Here is a 12,168-nt window from a genome sequence, read left to right as displayed (position 1 = left end):
GGGAAGATGGACAGTGGGGGAGGAGGGTAAACAGGAACAGCAGGTAGAGCAGTGGATCAGGAAGGAAAAGATATTGAGGAAGAGAACATCAATAAGGATGGTTGATGAAAGGCAGGAGCAACATGTTAATCAACAGGTGGGAGGGTTGAAGGAAGGGGGGGAAGGATGACAGGAATGGACAACAAAGGGTGTATGAATCGGCAGGCTGGGAGAGGAGGGGGGTTGGAGGAAGGAGTTGTAATAGGAACTGGCAATGGTATGCAAAAACGGGAGGCAGATCAGCAGCCCAGGAACGTGCTACTGATAACAGCACAGGGAGGGGGAGACAGCACAAGGATGACAAAGCAAGAAAATACCAGGTTAGAGTGCAAAAAAGAGAGGGCGGAACAGTTGAGGCAGTCACGAGCAATCAGGAAGAGTGGCCCTGTCACGAGGGCAATGAGTAGGCAATTGGATCAGCAAGGGGATAAAAAGAACTTCCCACCCCCTAAGCCCTACTCTGAGGACGCTGGCAGAGGACCAGCGAAAACTAAGTTGTTTTAATTTTTGTATATAACTGTTTTTATTGTTTTAAATGTTGTTTTAACAATAAATAACTGGAGTATACTCTTCCCGGAGATCGAAGATTGCATCATTGAACAAATAAGCCCGGGATTCATATTTTTATAACTATTAAGGACACACACACACACACACACACACACACACACACATATATAATTTCATCGAAACTCTTTAGGGTGTAAAATCTTAACAGTTTTCTTAATTTTCAGATTTATCAAGACTATAGTATTTTTGATTTTTTTCTTTTTACAAACAAGTTCTTAGGAAACAATGTGATGACAGGGTAATCAATTATCCAAGAGCAAAATCATACATTTATAATTCAAATTAGATCATTAAAAACTCTCTATTCCCTAAAATAGTATATAATATTCAAATTAATGTATTTCAATACAGTTAAGTCAATCAAAACAATCATCGATAACATTTCATCTATATGAATCCAAATCCTGTATTAAGCTTTACTATTTTCAGTTAGTATATTCTGTTTCGCTACAATAAAAATGTTATTAACACTTCAGGTGTCTCTCCATTCCCTTATTCCTTAACATAGTCAGTAATCATTTATTAATATCATTTCTTATTTTTTCAAAAATCCCTGTTATTCTTTTAATTATCAAATAATTATCCTTTCTAACAACATAGATATTATTCCAAAAAATACATTTCTACTCTATTTTTTAAAATCTATACTCTATCAATCAATTAATATCTAGGTCAAACTCCTTTAACCCCCATCCAGAATTGCTATATCCACAACAAACATGTTAATACACAAACAAACATCTTCTTACTAAGTTCAAATATTTAATTAATGTTTATTCAATCTAATGTCTTATTCACCTATCTTAAACCGTAAATCAATCCATATCTAGAAAACCTTTTAAATCCGTTATGTAGAGTTTTGGATCACACTCTTAAATCTTATTCTAGCTTTCTTTTTATGCCAAGTAGGTTTCCATAACAAAGCCTCAATATCAACAAATAAGTCTCTTATTGTGCCTTGTGGTATCATTTGGGTCAAAAAAGAGCATCCCCTCCTCTGTTTTGGAGACCTGACTCCTTTGTTGTTTTAAAGATTCAAGTCTCGACATTTGGATCTGTTGAGTAGAACACACAATTATATCCAATTTTGTACTTAGTAGTTGATTATCCAAGTTATCCTGGTTCTCAATTTGTTGTATTTGTAAATCCATTTCTGTTGGTTTTAAGATTGTGAGTGATTTAATTACAGTCATTTTTTGTTCATCAGAAATCTCATTAGGTTGTGTATAAAATGAAGTAGAATCTTCTTTAATGTTGATTGGTTCCGCTGCTGTTGTTTCTTGGTCTGTAGAATGTTCAGATAGAATCTGGAGGTCAGTTTGTGGGTTCAAAGTAAAATTTCTGTTTTTTACTTCTGTAGTATTCTCTTTTATTTGTAAACGTATTTGCTAAGTGGCTTCATGAATTTTTTCTAATATAAGTTTACAGTTAAGTTGTGAACAGGGTTTCTCCATTCCGATAGTGATTAGAAACAGTCCTGTTATCTTTTAGTGGAGGCTATATTCAAAAAACATTTAACCAGTGTCCACCCCCACAAACACAGCTGTTGAATTTCTTTGTCTTTTCCCTTTTATGATGATCTGAAGGTCAAGCCAGTCTCAACATCAAACAGGGAAAAAAGACAGTTGCAATTTTAACTTTCTCCATAAGGTGTCCTCAGTAGATTGTAAAATTTCTTCCCAGACACCAAACTATTGTTAACAAGATCAGAAAAGGAAGAAAAAAAGAAAAAATATATATTCTTCACATATAGACTAAATACAGTAATAAATTCAATAATAGAAATTTTTCAAGACCCAAAAATAGATGGAAAAGTAAAGAATACAATTAAAGTTAACCCAGAAAATTTAATCTTTTCCCAATTCACAAAGGCCAGTCTTTAAGCTTGAAAGAGTTCTCAAAAATGCTTTTTCTCAGGAAGCAAAAAAAAAAAAAAAAAAAAAGAAAGAAAAAAAGGAGGAAAAAAAAGAAAGAAAAAAAGAGGATTAAGAGAGAAAAAAAAATCTCACCCGGATCAGCTACGGTGGTTCTTACGTTTAGATGTTCTTCTGACTTCTGGTTTCAGCAGCAAAGTGATCGGCCATTTTACTGGCCGATCTTTCCTCTGTCGGCCCTAAGGAGCATTCTCGGACCGCGGAAGGAGCTGCCCTTGACAAGGGCCTCCTCAATGGTAGTTGCCCATCTAGGGTAACTTTTCGATCCGATTAAGAGAGAAAGCAGCCGGCGAAGAGAGCAGTCTCTCCGCACAGCTGCAGATGCTGCAATCCAGAACTGGAAATCCAGACTATAGTGTTATTATTTTCATTTCAGTATATTTCTTTTCCCCCTTAGAAGTTAATTTGCCGCTTCTGTCTATGGAGGGGTGGGGATTTAGTCTCCTCCCTCACTTTTGGAGGATTTCTTGCTTTAGAAGAGAAGAGAGAAGATCAATATTCTCACCCAGTTTCAAGCACGCTGGTCACCATTGTTCTGGTTTGTGCTTTTGGATTTTGGCTGCTGGTAGCTTGGGCTAGACACTGATATGCAGCTAGCCTTTTTCCTTCTGTTCTGTGATCATCGGGGCAACCCTCCTTCTTTGTCACCTCCCCAAGGTGACTTTTGACCCATTTAGGGTCCCCTGGCAGGACAAGATCAGTTGTATGTTGCGGAGCCCCGCGAACCCTTGGTGTGTCGCTAAAGGGCGGAACCGGAACTCTTATTTATGATTTTTTTTTTCAATTACTTCAGTAATCACTGTTCATGTTTCTATGTTAGGTCCTGAATTTGGAAACAAGTTTCACTGCTTGGCAACTGTACAAAATAAGTTAAGGACTTTGGCTACACCATCCAATATGACAACATCCTATATAGGTTTTTGCCTCAGCATATTATGCAGCCATCCCATTAAATCCTGATTTAGTGCTAACTGGGACATACTGAACAATCCATGATTAGGAAAATCATGGCTTAGCATGCTATGTGATGCCCCAATCAATGAGATTTAGGTTCATTGCCTATAGGAGGAGAGGCAGAACATGGAAGTGAAGTCAAGAGAGGAATCAGCCTGGAGTTGTTACTTTCCCACAAGCAGTGCATGTCTAGCTCCTCTTGAATTCTATTAACTTTTTATCTAGCACCAATTTAGTGCTGATCATTAGTTGATTAGATGAACAATAAATCAGCTGGAACTTAACATGTAGTCCTGATTTTCCACACCTGACACTGCAAAGGATTATGATATAAGATTCAGATGACAAATTTAAGTCTGTAGAATTTATAATACAATATAGAGATATAGGATTGCATAAAAGCAACTGTTCTGTTTCTAATATATAACAGGTAACTTCCTGTGGAACCCATTACATCCCTTCAGTTCCCAATAGACAAGCCTATATTCAATATATGAATCTCAGAGACCCTACTAAACAACATGTTCCTGAGCCTAAAATTATGGTCATAAGTCATTGTGATTAAGTGGGTCACCATGTGATAGCGCCCAATTTTACAAACTTTTTTGCACCAGTTATGAGAGTGTGGTAGTTATTAAGCAAACATGGCAGTTGTTAAGTTAATTTATTTTATCCACATGGCATTTTTTGCTGGAAACCAAAAGTAAAGTCTGGAAACAGGCAAAAAGCATGGTGGTATGACTGTGGGATACTGTGAATATCCCTAACTATGCCTCAGTTGCCAAGTACCCAAAGTGTGATCATATGATTGCTGGGACAAGGTGTAGGAACTTTGAAATTGGACCTTAGTATCTATTAGGAAATCTGTCTTAACTCTGATCAATCATTAAATGACTGGTCATTAAGTAAGCAATGCACTGTAGAAATGATAATTCTAGTGCATAGAAATATAATACAAGCCCATTATATTATTCTGAAAAATGTTTTGAAAGTTTCTTTAAAAGTTCCCTTAAAAAGTTTCTATGCAGCAGGGACATGAAATCAAAGTTATTTACTTAATGGTATACTGTTGCAATGAAGGAAAAAGCCAGAAATCTTTGAAAAAAATAAAAATACAGTTCATAACCCTATGGTTCTACTTTCAGCATGGGACAGTCAATAAACTAAGGTCATCATTAAAGTTAGCAAAGGTTAACCAATAAAAAAGAAACTGAAGCCAAGAAAGACTAAGCAATTAATCAGTGTATATTGACAGCTGACAAGCCCTAAAGGTGAAAGTAAAGAAGCCTGTAGATCAAAATGAAGATCAATACTTTAAAAGTGAATAGCCACCCCAGAAAACAGAAAAATGGCAGCTCAATTTGTGAAGATTCAGCTCTTATCAGTTGACTTTTTCTTTTATTAAAATCAAAGAACGTTCTCTACAACAATCAAAGTATTATCACCTTATGACCAGGCTTTTTTTCTCATAGAATGTCCAGAATGGAGTTCTGGCACCTTTTTTTGGATGGAACCTGGTAGGGTAGGCAAGGCAAGTTGTATGATGTGTGTGAGTTCCAGCACCTTTTTTTTTTTTTTTTAGAAAAAAAGCACTGCTTATGATTATATTCTGTGAACATGATTCATATTTGAAATTTGAAAAAAAAAGTGATAATCCTGGATGTGGATGAGTTGCTTATTTTTGTTTTTCCTTCCTATTTTAATGGATTACTCATAATCCCTGTTTTCATAATCTATCATTCTATCAGATTTTGTTTGCTATGTATAAATGGTGCATTGCTTTCCTTTTCTCTATATATTAGTTACATCCCTGTGAGATTGTAACTCAATATTACAGATACTGGACAGAAAATAAGGCAACTCACAATTTTATTGGCTTGGATTAACCACAAAATGCTGCTGGTTGATCAGCTACTCTGTATGCTTGGCTACTGAACAGGAACATTTCTTTTTTATTTATCAGCTCCCATCTGAATAATTAGAGCAGTGGTTCTCAACCTGGGGTCGAACGACCATTTCACGGGGGTCGCCAAACCACGCTGTCCGCCATTTTTTTCCCTTTTCCCTAGCTGTCCTACTCCCTCTTATTGGTGGCCACACCCACTTGGGGGTCACCACAACATGGGAACTGTATCATGGGGTCATGGCATTAGAAAGGTTGAGAACCACTGAATTAGAGGAATAACATCCCAAATAGTGTTGTTCCCCATTAGGAACAGCCAAAAGAAATAAGGCATGGCAATTTAAACACACGCTTATGTGATTAACAGAAGTATGGTTGACAATGGAAGCTCATCCTTTTTTTGGTGAGAAATAAAATAAAACCTTGATTCTCCAAACATTCATGTAGTGGACTTAATTGGATTGTACCTCCAAACAGTGGAAAAAAGCCCACACTTTCCAAAGCAGCCAGAATAATTATCATTTGTCTTAAATGATGCAGCTGATAGAAACAATCTATGATGACCTGATTGAATATATAATATGTCAATTAACTAACTGATACTGTTGGATGCCTGACATCCTTTCATGAAAACAGATTGTGTGGGATAGATTATTAAGGTAATGTATTCTGAAAACTTTATGCCAAGGCTGCTATCAACATTTTAGCAAGTAAAGAGCCGAGGTGGCGCAGCAGTTAGAGTGTAGTACTGCAGGCCACTTTAGCTGACTGTGTTCAGCAGGTCAGCAGTTCAAATCTCACCTGCTCAAGGTTGACTCAGCCTTCCATCCTTCCGGGGTAGGTAAAATGAGGACCCAGATTGTTGGGGGCAATGTAAATATATATATACATTGCTTACTAGTGTACACCGCTTAGAGAGTGCTTGCACTTAAAGCGGTATATAAGTCTCATAAATAAATAAATATATTTAAAGCTACATTTAGGATCTGGAGAAGAACTCTGTCACTTTTCACTGATTTAATAGTATGAATTCCTGAAGAGAATACCATGCTGTTAAAGAGACATCTCCAAAAAAAATATTTAGTTTATTCCGTGAAGATGCTTGAATCTAGATTATACAGTTAACTATAAAAATATAAAGCCTTTACTAGCTTTTTATTGCTTTTATCTTGAAAATCATTTATCGCAGGAATATCATTTTGTTGGTATAGTTTCAACTTAGAAGGCTATTTATCAATCAAATTTTTATACTGCCATACTTCACAAGCACTCTCGCACACTCTCATAAACCCTCACCAACCTGTACCTCTTATGTACCCTTTGTCTATTTTTAGTAGATCTTTACTTATTTTTCCCCCTCTATCCATCATGAATTAATTGATTCGATAGATTTGTCAATCACAGAACAATAAAAAATATTCTTAAGAATTATAGTATGCCTAATCATGTATTGCTGAGTTTAGGATATAAAAAATACAGAGTCAACGTTTTATTAAAAACTGATAAATACGGCATCACCAGACAAACCCAAACGCTGTAAGCCAGAATATAATGTTGCCTAACTTTGTATATTTGAAATGCAAATTAATTAAAAAAAAAAAACCAACACAAACCCAAACTTACAGAAACAACTTTGCTGACAATAGGTAAAGCAACTATTCTTGAATGTGCCCCTTTTACACTGTACCATGACAAGGCTGACCTCAGCAACAACAACGATTCTTTGAAGGTAAAGTATGTAATTTGAGTTCTATGAACTGATACTTACCTTCCAGATTCAAAAGTGAACCATGTTGAATCACGCCCATATCTTCTCAAAGAACTGAGAGGCCACATGACCAGTTTAACCTTAGCATTATGGATATCCCAGAGATAAATGTTTTCATGTGTGATCTGCATCGTACATTCACCATAGATATCTAAATTTGGTGTAGGCATAAGATATACATTGAATCGTTCTGGAAGACAGAAACAGAAATAATACATTCAAAGTAAAAAGTGTGAACCACAATTTCCATTTTGTCTATCGACTGAAGCATTTATTAAAATAAAACTTAAATTTAAAGATAGGAGGACATAATTGATTTAGAGGGCAGGGTTATATTTTATTCCTACCATATTTCAAAAAAGAGTTGAGACCCTATTAATGAAAAAAACTTTGCCTCTTTTTATGACCTTCATGAAATGATATAAATCACTTTCCTTTTTAGCATTTATAATTTCAATTAGTTCATTTACTTAGGAAGGTGCACCTGTTTTCTAGATTTAAAGAACTTAGCATATTTTAGTAACAGACTTACAATACACACTTTAAGTCTGTTATTTTAAGCTTTGAAAACTACACTTAAATATTGTTTTATTACATTTATATCATTTTGTTACATTTATATAGTCATTTATTTGGTTATTTAATCTATCCTTATTGATTGGATGTGTGCTAGCATATGAACCTATAATTTCAAATTATATAATACTAAAGTTCTAGACTATCTCTTTCTCTTTATATAATTCCTTATATAGTTATACTTTATGCACGGCTGTGGCTGTGTGCAATTCACAAAGACAGTTTTGTCGCAGTATGCTTGCTGATAAATGCTTCTGTCAAAACCATTCCTAAGGAATAGCAAGAATGAGCATAAAAACACAAAAACAGAGATTTTGTATAAAAATTGGCAGCAGCAAGTGGCAAGGCTAAAATCACCACTAGGTGATTTGTCATCAAATTCCAGTGGTACTATTTTCAGGGGCAAATGAGGATGGGATTCAGGACAAATTTTTTAAAAAAATTAAAGATAATTTTCACAATGTGAAACTCAAGTGTAACAATAACTGCTCAGCAAAATAATATAAACTAATACTGTATAAACTAACATACATCTATAAAGATGTATCAGTGCATCTAATTTTAAAGTGATACTTAGGCAGTAGTACAGACATTGTCCAGTAAGGTACCAGCAGAAATCCATTCTAACCTAGATTTATGTTCTCACAGAAGTAACTTTTTGAAAAACAGAACACTAAGCTGGAAATATGCTTCAGAATTAATGTAAAACATTAGAAACCCAACAGGAATGAAGGTATGAAAAAAGACAGTTAATGAACAATTTCATGTACAATAATGTTAAAGATTTCAAGCTATGAATAAATTTGTAATTATCAATATATATATTAGTCCCTCAGCCTACTTGATTTTGTTTTATTGATAAGCTCTGAAGTTAATTCACTCAGTATTACACTATCTATATATAGATCTCCAAAGCTATATGTAATCACTAATCACATTAGTGCTCTAGTTTACAGGATGTCTAAATAAAAAATATCAATGATGATTATGAGAATGTATTTTGTTTTTATACAGTTTTCAGAATATTAATATATTGCTACCAAGTAAAGCTTCTTCCATTACTTAAGTATTCTGTGCAGCTACTCCAGTTTTTGAGGCCAATGCAAACATTCCTTTTTTAAAAAAAATAAATAAATCTTTGTGAGTACTTTTCAGATTCCTACCAACATTTTCATAAACATAACCTGTGGATTATATTATTAAATCTATATAGTTGTACCATAGATGTAGATGATATTAAAGCTATTATTGATAATTATGGAAAGCTGGACGAAGTAATGCTAGGCCTGTTTGGTTATTAATAGGTAAGTGGCTAGTTTTGATCCCAAATCACATGTGAAGAGAGCACTGTGGAATAACTCCATTTTAAAAATAATGGGGCAGACTTTCGGTTGGAAAGTTTGGGCTAACAAGGGATTAATATTTTAAATCAGTTGATTCTTAATAGTTGGTTTAAAGCCTTTGAGTCTAATTTGCTTTCAATATACATTTGGCAATTTATACAACTGAAACGGGTATTAATTAAACAGTACGGCCTAGGTGTTTTAACATGCTCTGAGGCACTTCCAATTTTAGTTTCTTTAAGAGATGTTGCATTTTAACAGAAAGTCACAATCTTTTAAAAAAATATTAAAAATATTAAAAATTCAAACAAAAGCTAGGATCAGTTATTTATCAGATCTGTTGAAGAAAGAATTGGAATATTAAATTTTGAAAAATCAATGGATGATTAAATATATTTTTTTAAAAGAAAGTTTGTAAATGCTGAAAGTCCTTTTAAAAACCTACGAAATGTGTATTAACAAACTAGATCAACTTTTTGTTCAGTTCAAACTCATGAAGCAATCGTCTGAATGGAGAATACTGTCAGCGTCCCATATCTTTTATTTTACAGTTGTGACTGCAATTAACTCCCATCCCAGCTGGCTTCTCTTTATTTTTGTGAATAGTTTAATTTCAAAATGAACTATTTCATGAACAGTCAAATCATATCAAATCTATCTTTATTACGATTTTGGTCCAAGATATATTAATTGGTATTGTTATAAGCCAATGGCTACCTGTACACATAATCTATTTTTAACATTCACAGGAAAAAATGGGGTTGAAATTTTTGAAAAGTTCAGTAAATCAGGGAAAAATCTCCCTCGCCACCTTAAACTATTTGAGATTATTAGAAAAGAACATTAAGGAAACACAGTATGCTCAAAATGTCAAGACACATTTATTTCTTTCACACTGAACATCTTAAGGTGTGTTGTCCATTAAAAAGAAAAGTTCCTGATTAGACTGAACCTCAACTGTGAAACAAAGAAACAAAATCAATAGTAATTACCCAAGAGTGGAGACAACATATGCAGTGAAATTTAGAAGACTTAGAACTAGTAATGAAAAAAACTAGATATTTCATTTACCAAGCTACTGGGTAAACATGACTATCACAAATAGTTCTACAAGAAATCATTTTATTATTTTTCTCTTTTGTAACACTAATGCATTAGACATACAATGAAACAACAATCCTCCTACTCCAAATCAAATCCCATTTTATCCATTTTAATCCAGAACACAGTAAGATAGATATACAAGAGTGGTAATAAACTAATTATAGATGCACATATTTTGATTTGTTGAAAAACCTTGCTCAAGTCGAGGATTGCAAAATCATAAGGGGAGTCCTTTATGCTATGAAGCAAAAATGTAAATTTAAGAATAAGCTAAAAGGAACTGAACATAAAATTAATGTGAGTTAATAAAGCTAAAATAAATAGGAGTAAATGCGACAGCATAGAACAGTGTTTCCCAAACTTGACAATTTTAAGGCATGTGGACTTCAACCGGCTGTGGAATTCTGGGAGTTGAAGTCCTCATGCCTTAAAATTGTCAAGTTTGGGAAACACTGGCATAGAAGAAAGTGTTCGATCTCATCCAGTTCACAAAAGGCAGAAGTCTTGAGAAGTTTTACAAAACTGGCATTGTAAAAGAGCCGATGATAAATGATCAAATCAGACTTTCAAATATGCTCCTAATACTTGGGAAGTGTATACTAATACATATAAACTGTTGGACTAGATCTTTAGGAACTCCTGAAGCATGAATGCATCTCTGAGGTTTGGCTCTATTCATTTTCAGTACTGCATACATAGAACTGGCCATCCTGCTTTTTTTTTTTTTTTTTTTTAGCACAATTGGTTGCTTTGAGTCAGTTCGGAAATATAATTATATCTTAAAGAAAAAGAAGAAAATACAGACAAAATTCAAATGATAGGCAAGCCTAATGTGATAGTCCGTGATAGAGAATGACCATTCATAAATAAATACAATTAACAGAAGAGGGATATAAGCATGAAAAACAAAATATTCTTGACAAATCTACACTGGCTTTAAAATTCTGATTCCATAATATGAGCTCATTCATAATAAATGAGTAATTTAATGGGTTAGCTGGCAACCTAGTCATACATATTTGCAATTGAGATTTTAGCAATAATCCAAGAAATAAACTATAAAAGAATAGGCATCATCTGCTCTTTAGATGGCTTGGGCTATAATTCTATCTCTTGCTGCCCAGGGCTGATGGAAATTGTAATTCCAAACATGAGAAATATACCTGGTTGTACAATATGGTTCTGTAAGAACAATACTCTTGTTTAGATGACCTACCTAATCTGTGACTGTTTGCAAAATGGATGAATGCAAAGAGTAATTAATCAAGAAATATTCATATGAAAATGAACATAATTATATTAACTAACTTTGGTTAGAATAAAGCATTTTCTGAATTTATAATTACACAGAACTGAATTTGCTATAAATTAGAGGATGGAGGAAAGTATGACTTGGCTTTTTTTGCTGTCAGTACAATCTGTTATGTACAATTTTATCCCTTTTTGCAATCTTAATTTGCTCTGTTCAAGAACTACACTGTACGGAATACTTTTTTTAAAAAATATGGATATTAACATACAATTATTTTCCATTTCCTGGTTCATATGCACATTAAAAATAAATCAAAAGAATATCTCTTTTTTCCTTTAAATATAGGTGAATAATATGAATCAGCAAAAGGTGTACTCCATTAATGATATTATTAGTTTTGGCTCTAATTTGACTGAATGATAGGTAAAGGTAGCTCCTGATAGTTTATTAGTAGTTTAAATTGAGATATGGATGGTTCCTCTTATGCTGGATTTCAGAATGGCCATCAAAATTTAGATTTATCAGCAGATCTTTAGGGTAGGAAAGTGAGCTGATGCTTCCTATACGGTAATGTGGATTATAATAAACATAAAATTTATCTCTGCAACATTGTTATCGATGTTTTCGGCATTTAAAAAAACTTTTAAAGTATATATGATAGTCTATGTCAGGGGTGCCAAACTGAGGCCCATAGGCCAGATGTGTCATGGCAAAACCGAACCCAC

At 34.0% G+C, this 12,168-nt stretch overlaps 1 protein-coding gene across 3 annotated transcripts in view; it reads right to left on the bottom strand.

Moving 5' to 3' along the window:
• The window catches only part of DOK6 (docking protein 6), a 224,224-nt gene that overhangs the window by 91,587 nt on the left and 120,469 nt on the right, over positions 1-12,168 (bottom strand). For all 3 annotated transcript variants that reach the window (XM_039349036.1, XM_039349035.1, XM_039349037.1), the window contains exon 5: positions 7,169-7,358. In XM_039349036.1, the coding sequence (XP_039204970.1) occupies positions 7,169-7,358 (190 nt within the window). The remainder of the gene's footprint in view (positions 1-7,168; positions 7,359-12,168) is intronic.

This window comes from Crotalus tigris, unplaced genomic scaffold, assembly GCF_016545835.1.
Source record: "Crotalus tigris isolate CLP2741 ecotype Arizona unplaced genomic scaffold, ASM1654583v1 scf7180000018219.524809, whole genome shotgun sequence".
In the NCBI taxonomy this organism is placed as follows: Eukaryota; Metazoa; Chordata; class Lepidosauria; order Squamata; family Viperidae; genus Crotalus; species Crotalus tigris.
Note: the sequence above shows the minus strand (reverse complement) of the source record. Positions and strands in the feature narration are given on the sequence as shown.